At 38.9% G+C, this 25,838-nt stretch overlaps 1 protein-coding gene across 1 annotated transcript; it reads left to right on the top strand.

The window, feature by feature from the left end:
• Positions 1–420: 420 nt before the first annotated feature.
• T265_00234 (hypothetical protein) lies at positions 421–23,912 on the top strand (the record flags this gene model as incomplete). The annotated part of the gene is made up of 10 exons (XM_009163942.1): positions 421–465; positions 1,528–1,654; positions 2,465–2,691; positions 3,244–3,374; positions 3,467–3,524; positions 6,205–6,374; positions 14,987–15,098; positions 16,991–17,113; positions 23,470–23,691; positions 23,796–23,912. The coding sequence occupies 10 exons, from the start codon at positions 421–423 to the stop codon at positions 23,910–23,912; spliced, it is 1,332 nt and encodes a 443-aa protein (XP_009162206.1).
• Positions 23,913–25,838: the final 1,926 nt, after the last annotated feature.

Below are 25,838 nucleotides of genomic sequence, written 5' to 3' on the forward strand. Positions count from 1 at the left end.
TGGCGTTCTTGTTGTCAGTTTCTATCCAGATTGCCTGAGTGAATGTCTGGAGGTGTAGGCCCCTCGGAATGATTGTGTTAAGCTAGCACTAAGTCCCTCCCCCGTCCACCTTTACTCTTTTCTTTACAATAAGGCTTTCAAATAAATCATGGCTGTACGGCAGTGAAGCATCGGTGTTGAACAATGATGTCATGCTGTCGATGATGTTGATGAAGATTGAAACAGGTTGCTCAGGTCACTCATACCCCTCCCCCAAATAGCACTATCCCTCGTCACAGGTAAGAGTTTCAATTAAAGCCATAAAACGACACCAGTAACAGTCAACTGTGAAAGCGCTTTCAAAGCTATCAAATGCTAAATACTGAAGGCAGAGAGGACTAATGGACTTGAAAAGCCCACAAATGGAGTTAACAGCGAACAATGCCAAAATATCCGTTGACCCGGTCGAAGGGATCTGAGGAGAATGTGAGTGTGTTTTAGTGAGTCGAGATCCGGAGATGGTGGGACCTCAATTCATTCACAAAGTCGCCGTTTCAAAGGACAGATAAAACACACTGTAGAAAACGTCAGTATGTACCCATTAAGTCTGGGGACAAAGTCAACTCTATTGGAACTGTGCTACTTGTCCCGTACCGCTGATGGAGGCCTAAGGTATAGTTCTACTGCTTCAGTGGAACAAAATACCTGGTCAAGACAGTTAATACCCTGTGGATACCCAGATGACTCCAACAAAGAATCTTGAGTCAGTAAAGGATCCAAGCGGATTGACGCGCCTTAGTGTTGATTTCCATATTGCGCAGACCACAAAGCATCCGCTTAGTGACTGTAGCCTCTAAAGCGCTCTGTAGTACCATACAGCATCTGAACAGTCAGATTTGCGAGCATCAACCTGAGTTTCACCCTGGCCGGGAATTAATCGATCATATCTTCACATGTTGAGATCATTGATCTCCATTTTTTGTTGTCCGTTAATCAGCATATTAGGGTGGATTTAGGCTGCGTGAATGACCCTGGAACATTGGTTGAAAATCGTTTGATCACATTTCTAATTGATTCTCAGTCAGGAATTTACACCACTGGAAGATAACTGTACTTAAAGTTAGATTTATCCGTAATTACATATTTTAGGCATACCTGTAATCGTATTTGTCTCGCTTTCTTGCTATTGTATGTTCCAATGTTAAAATCTGCGTATGATATAGCCTTTCGTTGGCCTCTAATAATGAAGCTTGTAGTTGGGAAAATCCAGCTGAAAAGCCCAATGAAGAACACAAAAATTTTTAAAATAACCAAGTCCAAACGATGTGCAGTTGGTTCTATGGTAGTTCATCTACCCTAACAAGAAGTGTTTAAATATTTAAAATCCCAGGTGATCATTTCTTGGCACCCAGAATGGCTGATCACTGTTATTCTGAGACCCATTTGCAGGGTATATCGCTCACATATCTTGCTTATTCAGAAGCTTTCGTAAAGGTTACAAGATAGACAGATATTAACACGTGTTTTTTCTCATATGTTTAATTTTAGTGGGAGCATTGCACTGACGTATTTTGCGGTTGGATGGGGCTACTGGGCAGTGGTTCTGTTTTATGGTATCTTCACAGGAATCGGATTTGGAGCAGGGTATTCAGTTATAATCGCAACGGCATCAGAGGTGAGTTATACTAAGTAGATACAAATGGTGGAAACTAATAGTGTTTAAGTCTTCATTTTCTCTGCTGATGGTCCGAAACTATATGTGAAAGCCATTATAAGTGTATTTTATGAGATAGCTTTTAAGACGGCATTAATCACAAAAGCAGTTTTGCTTAAACAAGTTTTATCGATTAACATCTGTTTCAGAATGTTTGTGATTATGAAAACAGAGTAAAGTTTTGGCAGATGAAAAACAAGCCAAATGGTTTTCTTTCATTACAAATTGAGTTTCCCGGATGGTACAGTACCAGCCGTTCATTTAGTTTGTTTTTTTCAGTTAGTGAACGCAGGCGTCTGAATCTTGAGAAAAGTAGACATCTTTTTCTTAGAGTTTTCTGTCCAAATTCCTATTCATTCTTATCGGGCGGTTTGTACCTTAGAATTTATTTATAGTAGATGTGACTGATAAGAGGATCAGCAATGAGATTCAGTGCGGTGCGTGTGGCTCCTGTTATGTTTTAGTCACACAACAATTTTTAAAACAACATTTTGTGTTCCTTACAAAGGCATTTTTATCGCTAGTATTCTTTAAGCGAAAAAACTAGATGTTTAGGTATTTGAATCTAATCCCGAACCAAATCGATGCCTTTTTGTTAGTACTAGTAACAGACGGTGGCCGCCATAAAAAAATCCCTCATACATCTACTATAGATAACGTCTAGGAGAAATGTTCTCGGAATAAAAGCCATTATAACGGGGACAAAACATATCAGTGAAAAGAAGAAGGCCTTTGCTGCGAAGTTGTTTATTAGAAAACACCAACGAACAGGTACGGACTTTTGGACAGGAAAGCGAAACTCTCACATATATATATGGTTACAAAAACTAAAAATCCATCTTCTCCTTGAACGCGTCCTCCTGAATTTTCCTGGACATTCATTAGCTGTCACTCATATGCAAGGAGACGCCACAAAGCGACTCCAAAAATTCCGGAAGAGATTTCACTTTTTGATAGACGCGAGGTGGATTTACGGGAAAACCACACACTACTTGCATGTCTCATCAGGTATCCTTCGTTACTTTGCTTGCACCTAAATTGAATTTTCTTCTTGAAAAGCATTTTGTTTTGATGTGGGATGCGAATACAGTTGGAAGAAAATGACTGTTTAGAGACATAAACGTAAAATGTCAGAGGAACTATAACTTTTGAATTTAGAAGACACATTTATTAATGATTTCGTCATTCCAGCCTTCTTTCAAAGATAATTTGACATGACAACTGGAAACCATCGCATAAGAACGTTGCGTCGGGCCAAAAAAACAAAAGGTGCCCTAAAAGGCTTACGTCTTATTGACAGACGACTATTCAAAGTAAATCAAAATTTTATCAATTAATATACACGCTATTATCATTGCGTTACCTGAAAAATATCCATTATTCTCGTCATTTAATGCGAATAAAAATTAAATACATCACGAATGAATGTTTCATATAAAAAAACATGAAGTTAGATATGTCGAAGTAAGATCTAAGTCTTCCACTTGAAAGCTTCTGATTTTTCGGCATGCTTTATGATTTACCATCATTGTTTCCTTACACTTCTTCAGTGGTTTCCAAATCGGCGCGGCCTAATTGTGGGCCTGGTGCTTGGGGGGTTTGGCGCAGGTGCGCTATTATTTACGCCGGTTCAGACCGGTTTTATCAACCCCGCCAATCTAAAGGTTAACACCACTACAGGGTGAGCCTTTTATGAGTGCTTATACTTGCTGATGACTTTGATCAATGATTTACAAAGTGGCAACATGTTATTTGTAATGTACTACTCATAAGGTTGCTGAGGACTACTCGACAGCCCAAGACCGGTTTCGCACTTCTTGGGGCTCATCAGGTAGGCGCAGTCCCCTGGTTTCCGTCAACCTTATGTTCTACTTGAAACCAAATTGCACGAAATTAGCGAATATACACTCATCTGCAAACTATTTTGGGGACATGTTAGTTTACCAATGACATCTATGTTGCAACCTCTTCACACTCGACTACTTTTCAGTGCTTCTGGAAGTGCATAACCCTGTTAAATACTTTAGGAACAAAAATAGGTTAGCAAAAGTTTCCTCGCGGAAGAGCAGAGAATAAACTCAATTATTATCTTATATTTTTTTCAGATTGCACATATTTCTGAATGAATCACGTCGCCTGATATGGGCGTTTGTGGGTGCCATTCTTGCAAACTGAGCTTTTGTGATTGTGAACAGGTGAAGTAAAATGATTTCCCATTCGGGGCGTTCTTTATTACAAAAACATGCATGTCTGGTATAAAGTCGTCTTTTGAAGAAACGCAAAACAGAAGATTGGATAGAGTAGATCACAAACTATACGATGCTTTTGGTTCCTTGCGCGGAAAGTCTACAACAACCTACCTGCATTAAAAGAACTACAACCTTTTGGCAACAAAACTGCTTCAGCTGCTTTGAAGTACAAAAATGTTTCAACAATCGTGTTTAAGTCAGCTTTTGCGAGCATTCGAAGAAATTGCGTGGAACAAGGTTGTAAGCCTTGTGGTTTGAGTGAAATATTTAGACGAATAATTAATGTTTACAAAACGAACTTTGCTGTTTGTGAATATAAAAGGTTGATTTATATGTTGAATTGAAGGTCCCTGTTTGAGTGTCTCTGCAACGAATGAATGTACACATTCACCGCTTTGATGGTATTGGAAAATAGGTTTAACTACCAACCTACGAAAATAATTCTGGCTTATGTAGGAGAAACTCCTAAAACTCTTGAATACTGGATGAGTGGAAACTGCCGAGAAAGCCAACAGTAAATAAGATTGGGTATTCAACATGGGGGTTCACATTGTGTGGTGCAGAGAATACTTGGTCAGCGTCTCTGGTTTCAAATTAGCTATTTTGTCTGCAGTGTTGCACGCCAGTTATGACACCAAGATTACACGGTGTTTCACTCGGATTCACGCGAATATTTTGTGTTATCCCAAATACCTACAAGAGACGACTAGGCCACCTACCAAATACCTGAGAATTTATTTCGAAATTTGGACAACTAAATAATCCAAAATAATAAGGATTTAGCTATAAATGAGTACCAAAACACCATACAAGTTCTATTCTGCTACTAAATTGCAGTTCGCAAGTTGGCATGTTTGTATTATTCTTAAGGCTGCCACCCGTTTTACGGTGCTTTTCATGCATTGCGCTAGTGAACTTCCACGAAATCCATCACCTGTTTCACAGTTATGGCATATTCCCATCAATGACCGTATACGACTCTTGTTAAGAATCAATATCCCGTCCTTGCCGATCACGTTTATTCGGTTGAATATACATGTCAGTGTTACAAAAAACCACCGAGATGTTGGAGGAAGACGTGATGCACGTATTTATTGCCATAGTAATTGTTGAAGCTAGTAAAGGATTCCTGGTCTTCATGGATTTCTTAGAAATGTTCAGCGCCACAGCTCAACGCAATAGTCAAAAGTATTCACCAGCGCAATTCTTGAATGGATCTTGATTGCGCAGTAAACAGATACAGAAAAAAAGAGAAAAGGAAGCTGTTTTTGTTCTATACTTAGCATCACTTAACCAGTTAGGGTTTTCAGCTATTAACTGGATAAAGACAGCAATTGTCGAGAAGATAAGTTTTAAAAATTTTCATCTGTTTTGCTCGAAATCTTACACTAAGTTTTTGTGAAACCAGCACAAACATAGAAAGACCTCAGTGGATTTGATTTCAGAATAAAAACTAAACACGAGATGTGGGAACGTTGATTTTTTATATTGGATAGTTTAAAGTGAGAAAGCGGTGAAGAGATAAATTGACCCAGCCAGTCAAGATGCCGGCAAAATAATCCGAAAACATGTTGCCTGAGTCGTTTAAAACGCTCGGTGATGAAAGATATTCATCTCACAATAAATAAGCTGGGATCAGCCTGCACTGTTTCCCAGGATGAGAAAACACGATGAAACTATGTGGTGGCGTTGTATTTTATATAACACACACCGTCCGTAAAATAATGCAAATTGTTTTAACCGTTGTGACACAGCCATGTCAGTTAGATATATTTACAACTTGTTTTACTTCCACGTCAACTGTGTAAATTGTTGTAGCTCAATCGCACGAGAAAAAGTTGTGCAATTTTTCTATAACGTAACCCACATTTATGGCGTGCAAAGTAGAAAAGTGACAGGTTACAGTTTCATTGTAAATGATGATGTTTTATTTTTGTAATTTTTGCACGACGCAGTTGATAAGAAGGAAACAGAGGATAAAGATTCCAGCAGGCCTGACCAGGACTCGAGATTTAGACACTCAATTGGAGCTGCTTAAAGAAGTCCAACTTGTGCTCCTAAAACAAAGTTATGCCAACGCAGCTAGTGGTCTGCTTTGCAAGTCGCTATTTTGCTTGCCACGTTTGACAAATCGGGTGTTGCAGTAGATATTTGAGGACCACGTTAGCCTCAGAGATGAACGCGGGTTAATAGACTTATTTTTATTGGTGGAAGAGTATTTAAGAATTTTAGCTGAAATATATGCGCACTTCCGAATTTCAGAAGCTTTACGCAACCGGAGATTTTAAACCGTGTTCCACAGGCGTTCCTGCTGCTAGCGGGAATAACAGCAACTCTGCAAATAATAGGATTTCTGCTCATGCAGGAAAAACCGCAAGTGAGCCTTTTTTCTCTGGTAACTGCAACCTAGATGGCCTGCAAAAAAAGAGTGGGTAACCTTGATGTTTCTGTGCCTGTGCTGACAATCTGGGTAACTCTAACTCAGAGAATTTCCGCAGAATAAATCATCAAAATTTGTAGTTTTTGCCTTTCCATCCATAATTGGTGGAGCTTTTTTAAGACAAAATTCCAAGGTTTGATATGCTAATGAAAGAAGATGTAGCTGAACAGTCTTTCTCTCACGAGAGCTGCATTCCCAAACAAATCAAACGAACAGCAAACTCTTGGACGAGCCAACACTGCCTATGGCTCACCTGTCGAAGGACTGTAATCTCGGTGACGGAATGGATTGAAGTCAAATTATTACTTAGTTGTAGTCGATAAACTTTATCATTATTCGCATTGTTGTTTTGGTAACCAAAGAATTGGGGAAACTGCTTTGCTGATGAGTTTTTAACAAGTCACACCCTTCCCCATTTGTCACGTCCAGCAACAGACAGGCATTGTTCGCGAGTCTCATCTAGCACAAACTTCTCACAAGTTGCAACTCAGTTCATATATAGTTCACATGGGTTGTAAATAACTATTTATCGCCAACATCGGCAGTGGCGTGTTTTGCTTAGCCAATTTTAAGCATCCGTTCACCCTAAGTAAGATTTTATGACCCAGCATACAACAGCTCATTAAGATGGCTCAATGGTTACAGCGCGAACTTACTAACTGAAAGGTCCGTGATTTGAACCGGACTGCTGCATCTCGACTTCTCTAACCTAGGCTTAAGCTATCTGGCAGTATCTCGGCCCTCATGCCTCCTTCAGGAAGCATGGCACCAAGGCACAGAAAGGGTGTTAAGGCTGAACCATGTATGCCCTCTATTCACCCAGTTGTGTTGAGTGGCATGTTTCCTTTATCTTGCTCTCTAAGCTATTCTGTTAAAAAAGTAATAGTCAATTAGTCACAGACATATACTATGCATAGTCCAGCAAATGTCCGCTATGGGTGAAAAATTCCACTATGTTATCCTAGAATGCTTGCTCTCATGTATTGTTCGGATTGCCCCAAAAAACAATTAATCAAGTTCAGTCGATATACATATAGGCTGTTTGTCAACTGCTCGTTCACAGGGTTTGGAACAATACCACCAGCCTACAGGTGTCGTATAGTATAGTAGTGGTATCATATAGTAATCATAGTATGTTCTATATTGTACAGTAGATATTTAAGATATGTGACTCGCAAACAAAAGCCCTTCGCAGTTGTAAAGCCTCAAGTTATTTGAAAAACCCAAACAAATAAGCCATTTAACTAAATTTATGAACTGTTCCACCAGTCAAAAGAATTACTAACGTCTCTTGACGCATTCACAGTCCGCTATAGAGAATGAACATCTTGGCTCTGAAGGCGGGAATGTAACTTATTCAGAGGTAAGTAGTGTCTATTCATCCTTTGATTTTTATTGAGAATTTAATGAGGCCATAATTACTTAGACATTAAAGTAATTACGCACCATCCACAGACTGGATTCAGTTTATACAGAATTTGTGCTCAAGAATATAGAAGTTCTTTGTGCACGTCCTCCCCAGGATACCTTATATGAGTCCATATCTACCTCAAACGTTTCATAAATGTTAAGTTATGCCATTTGTTGTGTAGTTTTAGGAACTTGGATAACCCTCATAAAGTTATGCTTATCTTCACGTGACTGAGGGAAAATTCGAATCTGTGGCTGCTAGCCTGATTGCCCATCCACTCACCTTTCCTTATGAGTAATGTGTGGTAAATGGTTCATGCAATAATGACAGCTACGATGTCAAATATATTCTAACAAATCTTGAGTCCAGTGAACAATAAAAAAAAACCAAAGTGCGATACTTTAACAATCTTACAAAAACAGTCTGTCGTGATTGTCTCTCACACGTAAACATCTTTGAAATCCGCAGTAAATGTGTCCAGCTCCTTCACAGTCCGCCAACGTATATCTAATTATCTAATCTCAAAGACTTTTGAAATGGTCTTTGATAACATATTCGTCAGAGCTATATAGGAATTGCCTATTCAGAAGCATAGCAACAGGGAGTCGGTTAAGTCGCGTCAAATTTCAGTTTGCTGCTAAAGGACGAAATAATATTTTTCGTAATTTTCTCAAAGCTTGCTCCTTTGCCAAATTTTGAAACCCTTATGGAATTTTCGTCCAACGCTTGACGTGAAATTACTCCATCAAAAGATTTTGTTTGCTCTGTGTAGCTTTCTTTAAGACATTCCAAAGTTTTTGGAAAAACACTAGATGTGTTACCTGGAGAGTTGCCACTGAGGTCCTAATATTATCTGAAAATTGGTCGTTTCGTTGCTTGCAACACATACTAAGTAAAGGAAAGATGTACTCGTGACCAAAACTTTGGTCGCTGTATTTTAAATAGTCCCATACTCACTTCCACATATATAACATGCCAAACTATGAGAGGAATAATAAACCAACGCCATAAACATGATTACAGCTTGATTTGGTTTGTTGAGTATGGAAAGTGCTTTCAGAAGTGTCGATTAAACCCGAACCAGTGTTTGACTAAAAAAATTGTTAGAAGCCTGCTTCTTTCACGAATCTATCTTCTGCTCAAGATTCAGACACATGTTTGGGCAGTTACCCGATTGCAGCATAGTTCGAGAAGTGTTTGGTCCAATAATGTGATTTCTCTTTAACATCCTATTCCGTACGCCATCTCGAACAAATAATGAGGAACGTTGTACTATCATCAGCGGTAGTGATAGCGGCTTTTATTTTCAAAATTGCCTATCACGTGAGCATGAAATATCTGTTAGTCGGAGCTTTGAAAGACTCGGAAAAAGAATAAAGCGTGGAGCAGATATTTACAATTTGCACCCCTAGCAACATTAAATTTGGTAATTTACATCTAAAACGACATTACAGTTGAAGCTAAGATCCGAGGGTAATCATCATCTTACTATGGATCCCAAAAATATAAAAGCGTGCAACAGCATGGATTTCAAAAGCGAAAGGGTAAATTATTTTAACTAAGTAAAATAAGATTGGTTTTGGGCCGCAAGTTTTATTTTTGATTGAACTACAAATGTAAACCACAAGTTGCACGCATTAATTGGTTTTATCACCAACAGAACATAGACTTCGACGAAGACGAAAAAACGACGAAGCGGTCCAATCTTGTAAGTACGGTTGTGGTTGTTTTGAAAGCTGGCTACTCAGTCCGTTTTCTTCCAATTGTTATGCTTGTATATATTTTTATAAAATTTGATGCAACTTTTATCTGGGGGAAGCAGCTTACGGGGGAAAATAATACTTTTTTGTATCACAGTAGCTCACAGGCCCGTAAAAGGGTTAGGTAATACTACGGTGGTCTCAATGATTACTGGTTTATCATCATAAAGGTGACATTGAGTTTTGCCAAAGTTGACAAAATGTTTAGCGTTTTTCCCCAGTTTAACGACACTGCGTGACTGACAGTGCTGAGTGGAGCTCCTCGGCTTGCCACTACCGGTTTCATTTTCTTAAGTCTCATCAGGTGGACATAACCTCATCAGTTGTGCTCTCCGGCTACAAAAAGTTATTCGCCGTTCAGCACATTCTGTCAGTCAATATCTTCTTTTATTCGTTTCAAGTTATTTTCACAAAATTGGGTGGGAGATACTAGTTTAGTATCTGTCTGTTCGGATGTTCTTACAATGGACATACTGTGGCTATTTTAATTATGACTGATTGTTTTTCAAAAGTCATTTTGTCACTTCACAAGAACTGCATACACTTATTAGATAAGCCAAATAGCACACAGTTGCAAGTGAGCTCCTTGTATAAGTAAATTACTTATGAACGTCAATGTAGTAATATGTGGTGACGAAAGATAGTTTAAAATGATTGTAACAGCCGACGGATGGATTAATACTCTTAACAGCAACGGATTTCATTTCAACTTCTATCAAGAAAGTGCGTGGTGAAATTTCAGATAAGCAGTCTTGTATCTAAATGCAAGTGAGGTTTGAGAATGTCTCGTTTTCTTGCAAAAAGGGATTGACAGATCTCATTAAAGGAACCTGCTTAACCTTAACAAAAAAGTGCATTGAGCTAAAATGACCAACGATCGGAATGGATTCCTGTTTACCTTGTTTTGCATCATTATTTCCCTTATTTCTATCGTGGGACAGATTAGCTTTTTAGATGTGCATGTTGAGTGAACATGGGTCCGTGAAACCCGAGCAGATATGCGACCGTCCAGGGAACGTCAAAGCATTGATTTTGGGGCCAATACTACTATTATAAAATTATTGAAAAAATTATAAGCTTGAACAAATCTTTCAGACTTGACTTTCGTAAGAGTGATCAAAATCTCAGTTTGTGCTGTCACCACTTAAATACTTAAATAGGGATTGCGCGAGTTGAATGAATCGCAATGTCGTCAGTTTAGAATTCTGGCTACTATAAACTATGTGACCGACTAAATTGTTGGAATTTGTTAGGCACTTGTCAATTTCAGTGTGATTAGTCATGCGCCCTAACAGAAGCAATTAATTGCTAAATTGGAAACAAACATGTGAATTTTCTGTATTATGCCCGAGCGCGCATAAATCATATAAAAATTCAATTGAAAGAAACTTGCCAATTTACTAAGTTCAACGTTCAGTTTAAATTAACGACTTGCAGGGCCGATTGAGAATGTGTTCAATTCACTCTCTAGACGACTTGACAAGTTAGCATACATCAGAACGATTTCCACAGAAGAAAGCCAACTAAGGGTGCGAACATTATCCCAGCTTCACCTTACTTTACATTAAGGAAAGTGGTCTTAAGCCAAAAACGATTTACCATTCATGTTAGAATTATTACATGAGTTTTCCTGTGAGAATGACCGCAGGCATATATGTGCACTATTTAATCTTTCGAAACCTGGAATGTTCAAACCGATTGATGTCGGCAATTGCAGTGAACATAGTTGTCCCTAACAGCTAAACCTCCATGGTGAAATTCATAAACTGAGCACATGATCTAAGGCGCAAGAAACGTGGTTTTGCTTCGGTTCATTTGGTGTCTGACAGCTCCACGTAGAATGATATCTCAGCTGCTGGTATAACTGCTGATGGGAGGGCGTGCGAGTAGTATGTTCTCTCTTAAATCCGCTTTGCATCTCTTGAAAAGTGAGATCTACTACGGCATTTGTAGAGTCACTTTGTGATATTTGCATAGAGTTTAGCGACAGCCAATCACTATCCAGAAAAGGTCAAAAGGACGAGTTCAAGAGGAAGATGGATATTCAGTTTTTGTAAACAAGATGCATATGAGTGTTTTGCTTCCCTGTCCAGTAGTCTGTAACTCTTCATTTGTCATTTCCAAATAAATAGCTCCGCAGCGAAGGCCTTCTTCCGTTCACTGGTATTCATCTTCCAGCGATCGGGAACAAGCAGATATTTGAAGAGCTTCATTCGTGCTTCCATTACCTTTCAAATTACTTTCACGTTGGTTAAGCCTTAAATGCGTATATCGCATCAAGATATTTGGCAGGCATTTCGTCAGCACTGGCGACCACTTTGGCGCATCATGCCAATAATGCGAAAAAGTATGTACAAAAATCTACACTCGATATTTTTTCCTGATCTGGAAGAACAGGGTTCCGAACCAACGGCTGCAAGCGAATTTTGGTCGAAGACCGACATCAACTCGTTAAAATAGATAGTTTCAGTTTTCTTTGGTTTATTATCCTTTATGATATGAACGGATATACGAAAGTTTTGAAGCTAAGTTTTCTTCTGTTGGCGATCAAGCTGGATGACGAAACGTTCTAGTAAAATGGCCGTAATCCGAAAAATACGTGACGATCTTTGAGAGGTTAACCGGTTATCCGGTTCACATGTTATGCGACACAGTCCCAGAGACTTTCTTTTCAAACATTTGATCAAACCAATTAGTCTCTCTATGCCATGCTGTGACGAACAACCACCGCAACACCAATGGAAAACACTTTATATTATGCCTTTGTCACTTAGCCACTTTAAAATTCATCAACGTTGAGTATATTTGTAGGTGATCATGGGAGCGAGATATGAGGATATGTGTGCGAACACTACGACTATATAATAGTGGTGTAAGTGGTTAATAAATGTACGATATGAATTTTCGTCCATATTAAAAAGATAGATTTTGCACCGGATTTTACGCTGTAGTAAGGCGAACACTGGTAAAGTGCTTCCAAGATTATTCCTTTTCTTTTACGTTAATTTTCAGCAGCAGAGATCTTTTTGTTTAACAACACTCAAAATAATGCACGGTACAGCTTTTAATGAACTGCCAGGATTAGTATGTTTGTTAGTTTATTGATAGGTTAATAACATCCAGAATTTGCAGACCAGATTGTGTGAGAGCCTTCAAATTCTCCATTATCTGCTCATTTGCTCTCAGTAATTTGGTTTGTCAACCGTGTTTGATATCCTTTTTCCCATTCTAGTACTACGTGAATTGGGATCGTAGCAGGTGAGATTTCCTTGTTGACCAGTGGGAAATAATTATGCCATATAAATCTTGAACTGCGCATAGCACGGGCTGTCAGAATGGCCCTCTGATTTGTGCATCTTGCCAACAAATTTCAAAGTTACACCATACTCCGAGTGATGTTTGTTGTGGGAAACAGTGATTTAGAATTTTTTAACCGGTTCCAACCAAGCTAACGTGACGTGCATCGATGTGTTTGCCCAGCTTTTTCTATTCTTGCAGATATTTAACCAGGCTGATAAGGGGTGGGATCTCGTGTCCTACAAAGTAGTCGACCTTTTAGTTCATAAACATTTACATTTATAATAACAGTTTCACAACCACCATAATTTGAGGCTGTTTCTGCCAAACGTTCTGTTGAAAGCTTCCCAATATTGACTTCAACACAAATAGATGACGCTGGAATTGTCAAGCTGTGTTTATTTATATCAGCAGATAAAGGACGATTTATTGAAACGGATCCAACAAAGTGAGGCAACAAATTTCCCAACTTTCTTTCACATTAGCGAACAGCTTAATAAAGCCTCAAAGATGACAATATTAAGATTTCGTTAGCAAACCACGGGATTCTTACTAAATTCATTGTTTGTAGGACTGGCGTAACAATTCTTATATTTGAAAAACCAATGAAAATTCAGATTTTTGTGTACCTTTTAACTCATCCAGAAAACTTTTTAATGAAAGCCCAAATGGGACAATGAAAATGTTATTACATTTAAATTTGAATTTGCAGCAATAAATATAATTGACTTGCACTGTGTCCGCAGGCTTCTACAGACCTAAATAGACAATTTCTTTTGCGCCACTGTCAGAAAACTGATAAATTAAAGTTAACTCTCTAGTTAAGTAAGCCATTTTGCTACTTTGGGTAGATTAAAATTTCCTAGAAGCATCAAAATGATGCTAAGTAAACCTGTGATTCGGAAAACTAAGCTCAAACCTATTTCTTAGACTGCAGCAAGACACATGAGAAAAAACGCGGTAGGACATGCTAGTGTTCGGCGTTGGATATTCCAGTACCATGGTCGACTCAGGAACCACAATACCTGGCATCTGCCGTTTATAACATTGTTAGAGCGATAATTGGGTCATATGACGTACCTAAATTATTTAGTATGGGTTGTGAGACCTGGTATTTGTTTATCCCGCCGTCATGAAATATATTTACACGTACTCTTGTACGGAGCTTCATTGTCTATCAAACGAAGTTATTTTACCGTCAATTTGACGTCTGTTTATGTTTTCTTCCACACAATTTCAAAAGTTCTGGTTTTCAGGCAGATTTATAACGATTGACACTATGTATGAAATAATCCCCATTCACTTTAACCACGGAGTCAGTTTGACAATATTTCCAACTACCAGTTGCTCGGAGAACTTTATTGGTTGTTGATTAGGTGGTAGTTGATATGCTTGTCGTGCTTCGTAATTAAATCGCAAATATATCAGAACAACATCAAAATATACCTCCAGTGACCCGCTGGATTTGTAAGTGTTTCATCTTTGTTTCTGGGGAGAAAATATAAGTACGCGATTGTTTGTGGGTACGCTGCTACGTAATGTGTTTGGTTTGTTTGGAATTTAGGCAAATTTTTGGATTTGTTGTTTGTTTACTTGCACAATATTAAACAAACGTCAAAGCAACTCATATTAACCTATTTAACAGTGTATCAAAGCGGGAGGTTGTGGAAAATCTACTCGTCAATTTGCGCAGTTAATATTTTCCGCAAGCTGACAAAATGTTTTTAGGAGGCGAGCAAATAAACAGCCACCTGATCAATGGCGAAGAAAATGAATTTGATTGAATCCTGTCGGATTTTTTATTACAGTTAGATGCCGTCTTATCGGCCCAGGAATATTTATTCAGAAATGATACATTTGTCCCAATGGAGAAAGTCTGATACTGGACAGAGTAGTTTTGAACATTTGAAATCACGGTTCATGTTTCCCAGCTCATGATTTATCTTCGATAAATACGGCTTCTTTACGAAGCTAACGGAATATGAACCAGTGACTGCTTCCTCCAAAATAGTCTTTCATTGAGGATTTTAGGATAATTTGGTGTGATTATTAGCTTTGTGATTTTTATCATTCCGCTACAGTAGGTTGTACCCAGTCTTATCACCAGATGCCTTTTAATTGACTTACCCTCAACAGGATGGTTGACGTACCGCCTCTGACTGTTTTCAAAGCCCTGGACTTTTATCTTTTGTGGCTCTCTGTATGTTGCGGTGCCATTCCTATTACCCTGGTGACTTCTTTGTATAAGGTGAGTAAACGTGTTCTACAGTTGACTACTTCAATGGCTGTAGCTTATCCGGCCTGCTCTTTTCAAGCGACAGTTACAAGAGATGAGAGTGCATTTTTGGAGTTGACCCACTACCACGACAACCTACACCTTTGGATTCCAAATACTTTCAGCGTCCGAACAATTTTGTTGTTGTTTATCGCATGTCATTTACAACTCACTCTTTGGTTATTCTGTGAGGTGCTACTGTCAAAAGAATAATCCAGCACTGCGGGTGAAATTTTATTCTACGATCTGAACTACTCACAGATTGCCAAGTGAAAGTGTATATTGCAAACAGTTTGATCAATTCTTAACTCAAAATTGGAGTTACTGGTGAAATGCATGGTTAGATAAATCAGAATTAGTGAGTATATCCAGATGGCGATCACCGCAGCTGTTACGAATGCGCTGTTTTCGAGTAATATTGAAATTTTCTGATTGCACTTGGCGTATCAAGCTCAGTGATCCGTGGATGAGCAGAAATAGAGATCGCCATGTGTCAAACTGGTCCGTTTGTACTGAATGACGGCATGTCGCCTGCAAGTCCTTATAATTGGTGTCGGACTTAGTTTGCGAAACTTCCACAAATGAGTAAATACATTACCAGGCAGAAAAATCAAACCTGAAGGTTACGCTTCAGAATTAAGCAGTAAGTCCAATTGTTGTTTTTACTGTTACTATACACACAGATCATAAACTTATACGCATATTGTTTACTACCGTACCGCTTACTCAAGCTTACCGTTAACCAAAAAGTATAAAGCTAATAACATTTGACAGGTTTGGGCACGGACAAACCGATGTGACAGACAAACAAACCAAGGAATATTCAGTAACGTGCAAGCATAAGCAGAATAAGTTGTGTGCTCATCGGAGGTTTCAAGCAAAGCATAAAAATATTGCTTTTCTATTGTTTTAATGCTACTAATTCACTGAATGTAGAGAAAAGATTTTGTTGAATTTTAACTGCAAAACTGAAGAAATAACTCATGACAAATTGAAAGCGGAAAGTAAACTCGGTTTGATTTTTGAACGTTTTTTACACCTTAACGTAAAATTTCTTGTAGTTAACTTAAATTGATTTGAACGCAGTCTGATAAAAGACCAAAACACAATTGTATATTTGCAAGTAGATCTAGATATGCCCTTATTTGTTGAACAAATCGCCCCATTGGGATTTCTGCAGATATTTGACACAAAGCTCTTATTATCAATAACTATTAGGTTAAATTAAGTATAAGATATACGCACATGGATGCTGATCCTTGATTGGTCGGCCCATTTGTTTTTCTAGTGGTTTGTACACCGTGGTTATTATTGCTGTTAATCTTTCGTATGCCGACTACCCTCCGTTCGGTAATATTGGTTTTATCTGACCTGAACAGCTGACTTGATTCAGCTTCAAAATTTACTTGAGTGGGGTTTTTATATCCAGAGGGCCGCTTCAATCAATAGTATATGGTTCTGTTAGGTTTCCATCTAGTACTTCACCTGTGGAAAGAAATCAGTTTACATCTCGGTCACGTAAACTATGCACTAGTGTCTACCTAAAACAATAGCTATGGACACAAAATGTTGCGTAATATCCTGGACACGTTTAATTTTGATCCAGTTTCAGTCCTCGGCGGTTCATAATCGCCCGGATTCGTTAGATGATGCTTAGATAGGTGACTATTCAGATAGCTTTTGGATATCCGTCCTTTGTTTCCTGCTTTCGCGTATTTGTCTAAAGTCAACAGCAGCATGTATATTCAGCCACTGAATTTACCTTCAAAACACCCACCCTTCGTTTGATATCAATTTGTGTGAAGATGCCGTCGTGAAATGCTTTCAGCTTATTGAGCTTCGTGTCGGTTGTTTTCCACAACCAGGTTGCTGGAAGCCGGTATATCTACGACGATATCTTTCTTGCTGGAGTGTCGATGGCCGCATCTGTATGCAACTCTGTTGGTCGTGTTATTTGGGGTCGGATTTGTGACCGTATTTCATTTAAAGTAAGACACTTGCGATTTCTTACCAGTGGTTAACCTAAGACCGAGCAGATTGCAACTTGTTTGGTTATATTGTTATACAAAACGTCCTTCAATGATTGGTGTCTTACTTTTACCATCAAATGATTTCATTTTATGTATATTTTCGCACATGATTCTTTAGGAACCTTATACTGCAAATAATCTAGGAATTATGGTACACAAATCATAATATTTCGGGCAACTTTCAAATAAATCATGGTTTGGTTCAGTTTGACAATTTGCTGTCGAAAAGCAATATCAAAGGAAGCTGATGCTGTCAACGCTAAACTGTGGGGAATGAAAAGCCTCCTTTGATGATCACAGTAGGAATCAACGAAGCCTTATTTGGAAATGTATTGGGCTGTGATGGGGCTTTGGATTTCATCGTATGTATTCATTGAGGATCGCATGAGATAAATAAAAGTGATCACTTCAAGGAGCATTATGTGTAGCCCAGGTTTATGATTTTTTGTGCAAAATTAACCGCATCGCTTGTTTGCGAAAAATAACTCCGATTTGTTTTCGAACATGAACTAGTTGTTTCGCATTTGATGCAGTCTTAGCCTACAATGTTGGCTTAAGAAGTAAATTTCTCTGTGTAACCAGAATGTTTTTCTGTCTCTAAATACGTTACCTTCATTTTTTGTAGTGAACTGATCGTTTCCATTTTGTTCGGTCGCTGAAGCGGCATGATCAATGGCAACAATCTACTCACAAATGCTTTAGCATACCTATATGTTGAGTGTGATTCAAACTTCGGAAAAATGTTATATAATCTGATATGCACCTGCCGATCAACCACACATTTGGTATTCGGTGTTGAGTGTGATCAGCCTGGATTGTTGGAACTTACTATTTTTCATTGCTCCGATCTTGGATTTTGAGCTTGTCACCTGTTAGTTGACTCTTCCGTCATTCAGGCCTACTTCGTAGTTCATATTGTATGTTAGCTAGCAACTGGGTGATAGCTTACCGAAAAGTTGGTGTTTGATTGTTTCGATGACTAAAGTAGGTGATGATCTTTCAGCCTATCTGCAAGAAACAGAAGTGGTAAAAGGGTACGCTTTCAGACTTTGGCGCCTTCTGTAAAGAGATCTAAATTGACCCAACTTACGCAGACCATTCTGTAGAGAATTCGTCCATAGATGGTGGAGACGCATAGTTGCAGAGACCAAAATAATGATGCTAGAAATGCGAAGTATCACACAAATCTCACATAGGCCTCATGGATTTGACTAGGGATAATGGACGCTTATCCCAGCGAAAGTCGGTATTTTGAACTGATATACTGTATGAAGTTTGTTGGTAATCGACCTATACGTCGGTTTTTAAATGTTAATACTGTATGAGATATAATGTAGACTTTGAACGAGTCCATTTGTTTGAGCAAGAAACATTTGTAAACGAATTCGTCTAAACCGGTCAAAGTAATTGCCATGGGAAGATAGATGCTAAAACAAGACACGCAAAACAAATGTTTTATTTCGCTGCAATCTAACAGGATCTGTACAGATCTTGATAGCAGTAGGCCTCTCAAGTTCAACCAAACCAGTGTGGTAGGCTTAAAGAAGGAACACTGTCTAATCCAGAATACAAGGTTTACTTACGTGACCGCTGTTACAAAGTTTGAGTCCAGATTTTTTTGATGCGACATCCAGAGTCGCTGGAAAGATCATTGAGAAAGACCAATATTGTTTTAGTATTTCAGCAAAATTGAGTATGAAATTTCTTGTTTTGAATGTGTTTACCGTGAAATGTTAGAAGCTCTGAATATAAGGTACACAGCTCCAGGACATCATGCCGCTAAGGCCTAATTCGTCAGGCCTATCCACCACAGCGAACAGAAAGCCAACCCAGCATTAAATATTGAGCACATTGTGTGAAGTTCTATTTCTTCCCAAAATAATTTTTGTCGTTATTTGTGCTTCCCACGAATAATATCTGAGAGATCTTGTTGCTGATTTGACCGACATGTGAATCAATGAACATTCAGTAGATTGCGAAGATAAGCTGAATAAGTTGTACTCTTCTGCGATCCCGATGACCAGTAAACATCTCAAGAGCTCGATAATCTATCACTTTTGTCTCGTTCACTAAGTACGTACATGGTTAGTCTGTTTGTGTTTTGGTTGCTTATTCTCTGTATTTGGTTAGGCGTTCTGCTCAATTTGAAATACTACGTCATCAGAAGGTTAGCTGTTGATTCATTTGAAGAAAACGGGAAATGCAAATCATTGATTGATCTTAACTGAGTGACTGAAAGCCACCACTGATTGTCACTGTGCTACACACATTCATACTGTGGGTTTTAAGTGAATTGAATGTACCGGCCTGCGAGCGAAAGTACTGGTTTTCAGGAAGGATTTTCTGTTTTCCTGCTATTCATATATCACAAACATGGGGTTTCTTTACCCTAACTTGATGCAAAGCTAGAAATATCTGTCAGAATCACTTGACGGTCGTAGGGAACGTTTCCAATGCCGATGATTTTTCGCCACTGGCACATACAATAGGCAATTTACTAAAGTAAACGGCAAGCCAAATATTGAGAATATCCACTTAATCAAACCGAATTCACGTTAAATCATCTATTCGGATCTGAAGTCCAGTCAGCATTACCAGACAAGTCGATTGAAGTCATGGTAGCTTTGGGAGTTTTATAACATTTTCTGCACACTGCACCATGTGTTCTGGCTAACTGGGCTACAGTAGCCATATTACTGGTGTTCAGTAAATGTGACACAATGGCTTGTGAAAAATACACCAGGACCTGCTTTAACTGTCCTAAGACAGTAGTAAGAACGTCTCAGTCATCAATTTCCTATGCAACGTATATGAACACGAGTTAGACTGGACCGAGAACGCTGAGATCGGTAGATTAATGTTTTTGACCGGCGACAACCTTAGCATGAACTAAATACGTAAATGTAATAAACAAGTCGGTTTCCTGTCAATTGAAGAGATATTTAGCGATGGTGTAAATACCACAGTTTAGAACAAAATAAATTCGGCAGCCAAACTTTTAAGATGCCTCATGCAGACCGACAAATATGGCAAACTTATCCTATTTTAGATGTAGGTTGTAGAATGCTTTCCAATGGGTTTGAGTTAACGTTTCATCATTTCCATGATTTATTTCTGGTTAACAGTACCTATATATGTGGTTTAATGTTGTATCCATCACTAAACTCTTTCCGGAGATCGAACAATGCACATTTTTATTCAAAAAATTGGCAGGCGAATTTGAAATAAGGGCTCCATTTTAGGAATGTATTTGCGTACGTGGATGAAGTGGTGCGTTTCAATCAGCAGTAAAACAATGCAAGATACGCAAGTAAAATTTTTCATTTATCTCAACCAAACTGCTATCAAACACCGGTATCTGTAAGGACTAACATCCAGGTCAAACTGGTATCACCTGCTCTATAGCACACTTTACTTTGAGATTTAATTCTATATGTGATGTGGTTAACCACGACTATTTTTGTAGTAGTATTGATATCTCCGGATCATGCGAATATAATACGCAAGGAGACATTACTTTGCAAGAGATAAAATTTCTAGGACCACAACGTCACACACTAGTATTTTGAACAGCTATGTTGAAAGACGAAACATAGCTGACAAATGAAAACATCTTGGCTGCAGCTAGGGATCAATTTGGATAGGCTGGTAATTGGATCTGCCGAATAGTGAACAGGTGTCCGCAAAATCACATGCACTTTATGGGTCATTCAAAGCGCAATGAATAATCGGGATGAACACATGAACGCAGCACATTCACATGTTGGAATGAATAAATTTACCGTTGATAATAATGCAGTGGTGTTTTCCACAGAATGTCCAATAAAACGTTCATATTTCAAACGAATAAAAGGAGTTTTGCTGTATTAATGGATTCAGTGGTCCATAAGTTGAAGCAATTTGGACATTTGATGGTGTCTTCAAATGTCCGCGATTTCTAGAAAGTTGACCCGACCATTTTCAGCGATGGAAGTCTAGAAAGTGAACTGTGATACATTCACACAACTGGAAAAGCTAGTATGTCGCCTCTTATGATATCGACAAGACAACACTCGTCACCCAATGAAGAACGCCTCTTAGGCACGCTAACTGGCCTAATTCAGTAGTGCACTGACGAAGTCGAGGCAATCGACACTATGAAGAAAACTGTTTAAGGTTAAACCTCAGGAGCGGCAGGAGAAGCCTACTGTAAACCAGCCCGTGTAACAGAAAATCAAGGCCCAGTATTTTGCTTTCCTGAGGAAAGACTGGAATAAACGCCTGAGTTATGAGGAATATACAACACCATTGGTTCCCGAAGCTGGTGACGTAGCCTTCAATGTGGAAGGGATAACTGCTTTCTAGGTTATAACTTCACTGTAAACTAGTAGTGGTATATCTTTGTAATGTACTACTCATAAGGTTGCTGAAAATTCATTGACAGCCCACGACCGGTTTCGCCCTTCTTGGGGCTCGACAGGTAGGCGCAGCTATCGAATATACACCCATTTGCAAACTAATTTGGTTTTTCGAGAGACTCATCTAGAACCCGGCTGATGTTTCTGAGTAACTAGATGTGCTGCAGCAAGCCGCCTCATGTTTTAGTCGCTACGACATTTGAAATATCGCGATACATGTATATCTTTGTAATGCAAGACTAATAAGGTTGCTGGTGCAACACATTCAGTTGCCTGAGAATATCATGAACGAGAGATTCAGCTGGGTTCCAGGTGAGTCTCTCGAAAGAACCAAATTAGTTTGCAAGTGAGTGTATATTCGCCAATAGAGTGGTAATTATTGGTCTAAACTAGTATTTTTTTATTCATGCAATCTGGCATATATTTTCATCTATCTTATCACTAATACTTGCGGCTGATCTAACAGCTGCTACATTGTGAACTTAAAGCTAAGAAGGATAAAGCAGATGAACAAAACTTTTGCCACTGGACGAGGTTGAATGCACTTGTTTCAATCGTTCATAAATAGTAGTCCGAAAACTTTGGGGGAAGTTGAGATTAAAGAACATTGTGTAATAATACATCTTACTTAAGCACCAACTGCAGTGACGTTGTTCCTAAATTTGCTGGGACAACTCGTGATGATCGCATGTAAGCTTGTAAGCCGAAAAACTGCCACCCTACCAACGGATCCTGAAAAAAACGAGTTAACAATATCTGGACACACTTAATGTGGGTGCTGTCCTCAAGGAGACCGTTTAAAAAGATCTAGTGTGGTGAGTTGATGAACTTTAAACGAGATTACATCTTTTGGTTGAGGCTAATCAAGCCAGGAAGTAATGTACACGATTTCTAGACTCATTAAGTGTCATCAGCTGCGCACAACCAACGAAAGCCAGTAGATCCTCGAACCTGAGACCGTCTGGTCGTTGGTTGGGCGTAGATTGGTGTCAGCGAGATGACAAATTTTTAGTTGAAAATTGCTAATTTCCCTTATGTCATCAACGGAGCACGAATTTCTCGGAGGAAGAACATTTTACAAAATGTATGAAGGTTTTGTCTTAGTGGTCGTCAACCGAGCATCCAGTCAATAAGTGGAAACGTGTTTTCTGTCTTTGAAGGATGATAGACGCTATATCCCATCTGAGAAATAATCACGCAAATGTTTATTGGCCTATGGACTGAAGTCAAGTTTTTTATTACTGGTCAGAAGGTAGTGGATTTGAAATCCCGTGCGGTGCACAATGCTGATGATTCCGAAGAAGAATGAAGCAGTGCTTGTCAATCCTTCAGAATAGATTGTCACTATCAACAGGATGAAACCTCAATCCCAAATGAATGTTGTAGTTACCAGAAAATTAAAGTGTCTTGACAAATATACACAACCAGGTGAAAAGAACCGCCTTTGCCTTTAAATTTTTCGATAGAATTTGCGTCATAAAGTATGTCTTCCGGCAATCGTGTTTCAAATGGTTGTGAATCAGATAATTGCAGCTCTCCGACTTACAGCAGTCTGATTTCCTATTGCATAGTTGCCTTAAGTGTACACGTTCCCCTCGGAAATGTGGAATGCTATACTGATATGTTAAAGGATATTTTACTCATTTACTGCACGATCTCCGTAGATATTTTACTCCAAGCTAAAGGTTACTTTTGCTGTAACCAGGACGTCTTTTGTTGTGTCGGATAATAATGAAATTAGCAAGTTGGAATCCAGATATTTTTCAAAAGCCGCTGGTGTTTCAAGTTTTTGAAGTATACAGAGTCGTTTGGGCCTACTGCAACATATTTGGTTCGTCAGTCAGAGAGCTCTTCTCTCAAACTTTCGAATTTTGTATACTTTTTCACACCATAATTTGATGCCTATTTTATTTCAAGGTGCCTATGTGCTGTATGTGCATCTCATGGACCGCGCTGCTGTTGAGCTTTCCATTCATCTCCGTATTCACTGGTACTGCCGCAAAAGCCACGTTCGTCCTGTGGGTTGGCTTTATGTTTCTGTGTCAATGCGGCATCTTTGTGTTCGCCCCAACAGCAGCCGCGACGATTTTTGGGGCGGTGAATTTTGCTGTCAATTATGGATTTGTTTACACAGCTTTCGTAAGTTGTGCTGATTTACGCAGTTTACATGAGAAATTGCATTAATCAAGGTTCTGATCACTTCGAAAGTTCACGTAAGACATTGCTTGATTTTATTCTTTTAGCTTGTTGGGAGTCTGATCGCATCTATGATGACAAATCTCGGTCCAGCCGGAGCATCCATTGAAGGCCATTTCTTCGTGGCTGGGGCAATGTCTTTACTCTGTGAGTGGATAGTTTAAACCGATGCTGCGAGGTAGTGTGATAAAAAATATTTTGCCTAGTAATAGTACCACGGATTCTAACTATTCATTTGAATACTGTCTGTTTATTCCTATCCAAACAAAAGTGCAGTGGTTTTCTTCAGTAACTACCTGTTTGTCCAAAAAATTGTCCATACATTTTCTGCTTTCCCTGTTTATCGCTAGGTTGGATTTCGTCGTGTAACAATTGATGTACGTATGTAGCAGCTTTGACAGCGCCGTATGGCGTAGCAACCAAAACAGGCAGGTGTGTCTGAATGCATTCTCAATCATGAAAGTACCCGCTGTCAGGAATGGAAACAACCAGCACTTATGGAAATGCGGGTCCTACTGAGACATACTGCACCAAGAGCTCAGTGGAACTCTTTCTTTTCAAGATAATGCTTTTTTGGACTTTGGTCAAAGCAGTGCGAAGATGATGGCATAAAATCATGGTCTTCTGCCCACCGTATATCATTTGGCCCAAGTGTACTGTTGTAGACCTAAAATGCCTAACAGATAGAGAATATAGCCGTCCTGCTTACACTTTAGCCGTTGCGTTTTCAAGGTACCTGAGTCATCTGAATTCAGGTTAACAGCACAATATTCATGATCTCTTCTAAATACACAAGGATGTTTCAAACAAACAAAATCTGCCTACTTCCGGCATTGTCGATCGTTTTATAAATATTATGGATGAGTGAGACGGCAACAAACCGAGCCTCTGACATCCGTTCTGAATTAAATGATCATAGATGTCCAATAGGCAAATAGATAGTGTTTGTAGATCGAGGCTTTTCATTTGTAATAACCAGACAGAGAATACGTCCATGACATCCAAGTACGATTATACACTTACCCCAGTAAATTTTAGAATGCTGCTGGTTTTCAAATAAGTTAGGTAAAATCAGTCTAAACCATGCATATGTATTATTGTCGACTGAATGCCACAGATAAGGAATGAAAAAGGCCGCTTTGCATGTCCGATTTGAAGCAGTACACGCTCGAAGTCAGAGGTAAACCCCGATAAGGAGTTTGGTCACCGGCTACATAAGCTCAATACCATATATATCGTCCAGATGTAGCATCCTTTCGGTACCTAGCTGTCATGCCACACGAAGAAGGCACGAGGGCTGGGGTACTGCCAGGTTGCCCAAGCCTCGACAGGGGAAGTCGAGTGGCAGAGGTCGGGTTCGAACCACGGACCTTCCGATCAGTAAATTCGCGCTCTAACCACTTGGTCCATCTCGATCCCCATATNAGCCGAGATTCAGAGGTCGGGTTCGAACCACGGACCTTCCGATCAGTATATTCGCGCTCTATCCACTTGGTCCATCTCGATCCCCATATATATATATATATATATATATATATATATATATATATATAAAATCAAACATACGGTAAGTCAAAATGAATAGATTTACATGATGTTTCCATGAATAGTTACGCGAGAATGACCTTACCGAGATCATGTTTGTAGGCAAAAATTTAAACTCATTCGGATCTTCAAATTATATTTTATTCTCCTTATTTTACACAAGGGTCACCATAGCTTATTTCTTGTCCTGAACCTCATAAAATGCACAGTGGTTATAAAATTCGATTTTTCAATTTATATATGTAGTCATTTTTGCTTTACCAAATTCAGTTATCATATCAGCGTTTCAATTTACCTAAATTCTTGTCCCTCTCTGTCTTTTTTTTCGCAACAGCTATTGTGTCTATTCTGTTGGTGGTCGACAGGAAGTTACCACGCTCTTTGAACTTTCTGAACGCGCCGGTCCACTTTCGCACCCGATGTTTGGCATGATGACAGTGTAATCTGCTTGAAGAAGAACTCTTGATATGTCCACGAAACAGATAAACGATGATTATTTTCAACTTAAAAGTAATAAATACTTCTTTTGATAACGTCTTTATAGA

Source organism: Opisthorchis viverrini, assembly GCF_000715545.1.
Source record: "Opisthorchis viverrini unplaced genomic scaffold opera_v5_2, whole genome shotgun sequence".
NCBI classification, from domain to species: Eukaryota; Metazoa; Platyhelminthes; class Trematoda; order Opisthorchiida; family Opisthorchiidae; genus Opisthorchis; species Opisthorchis viverrini.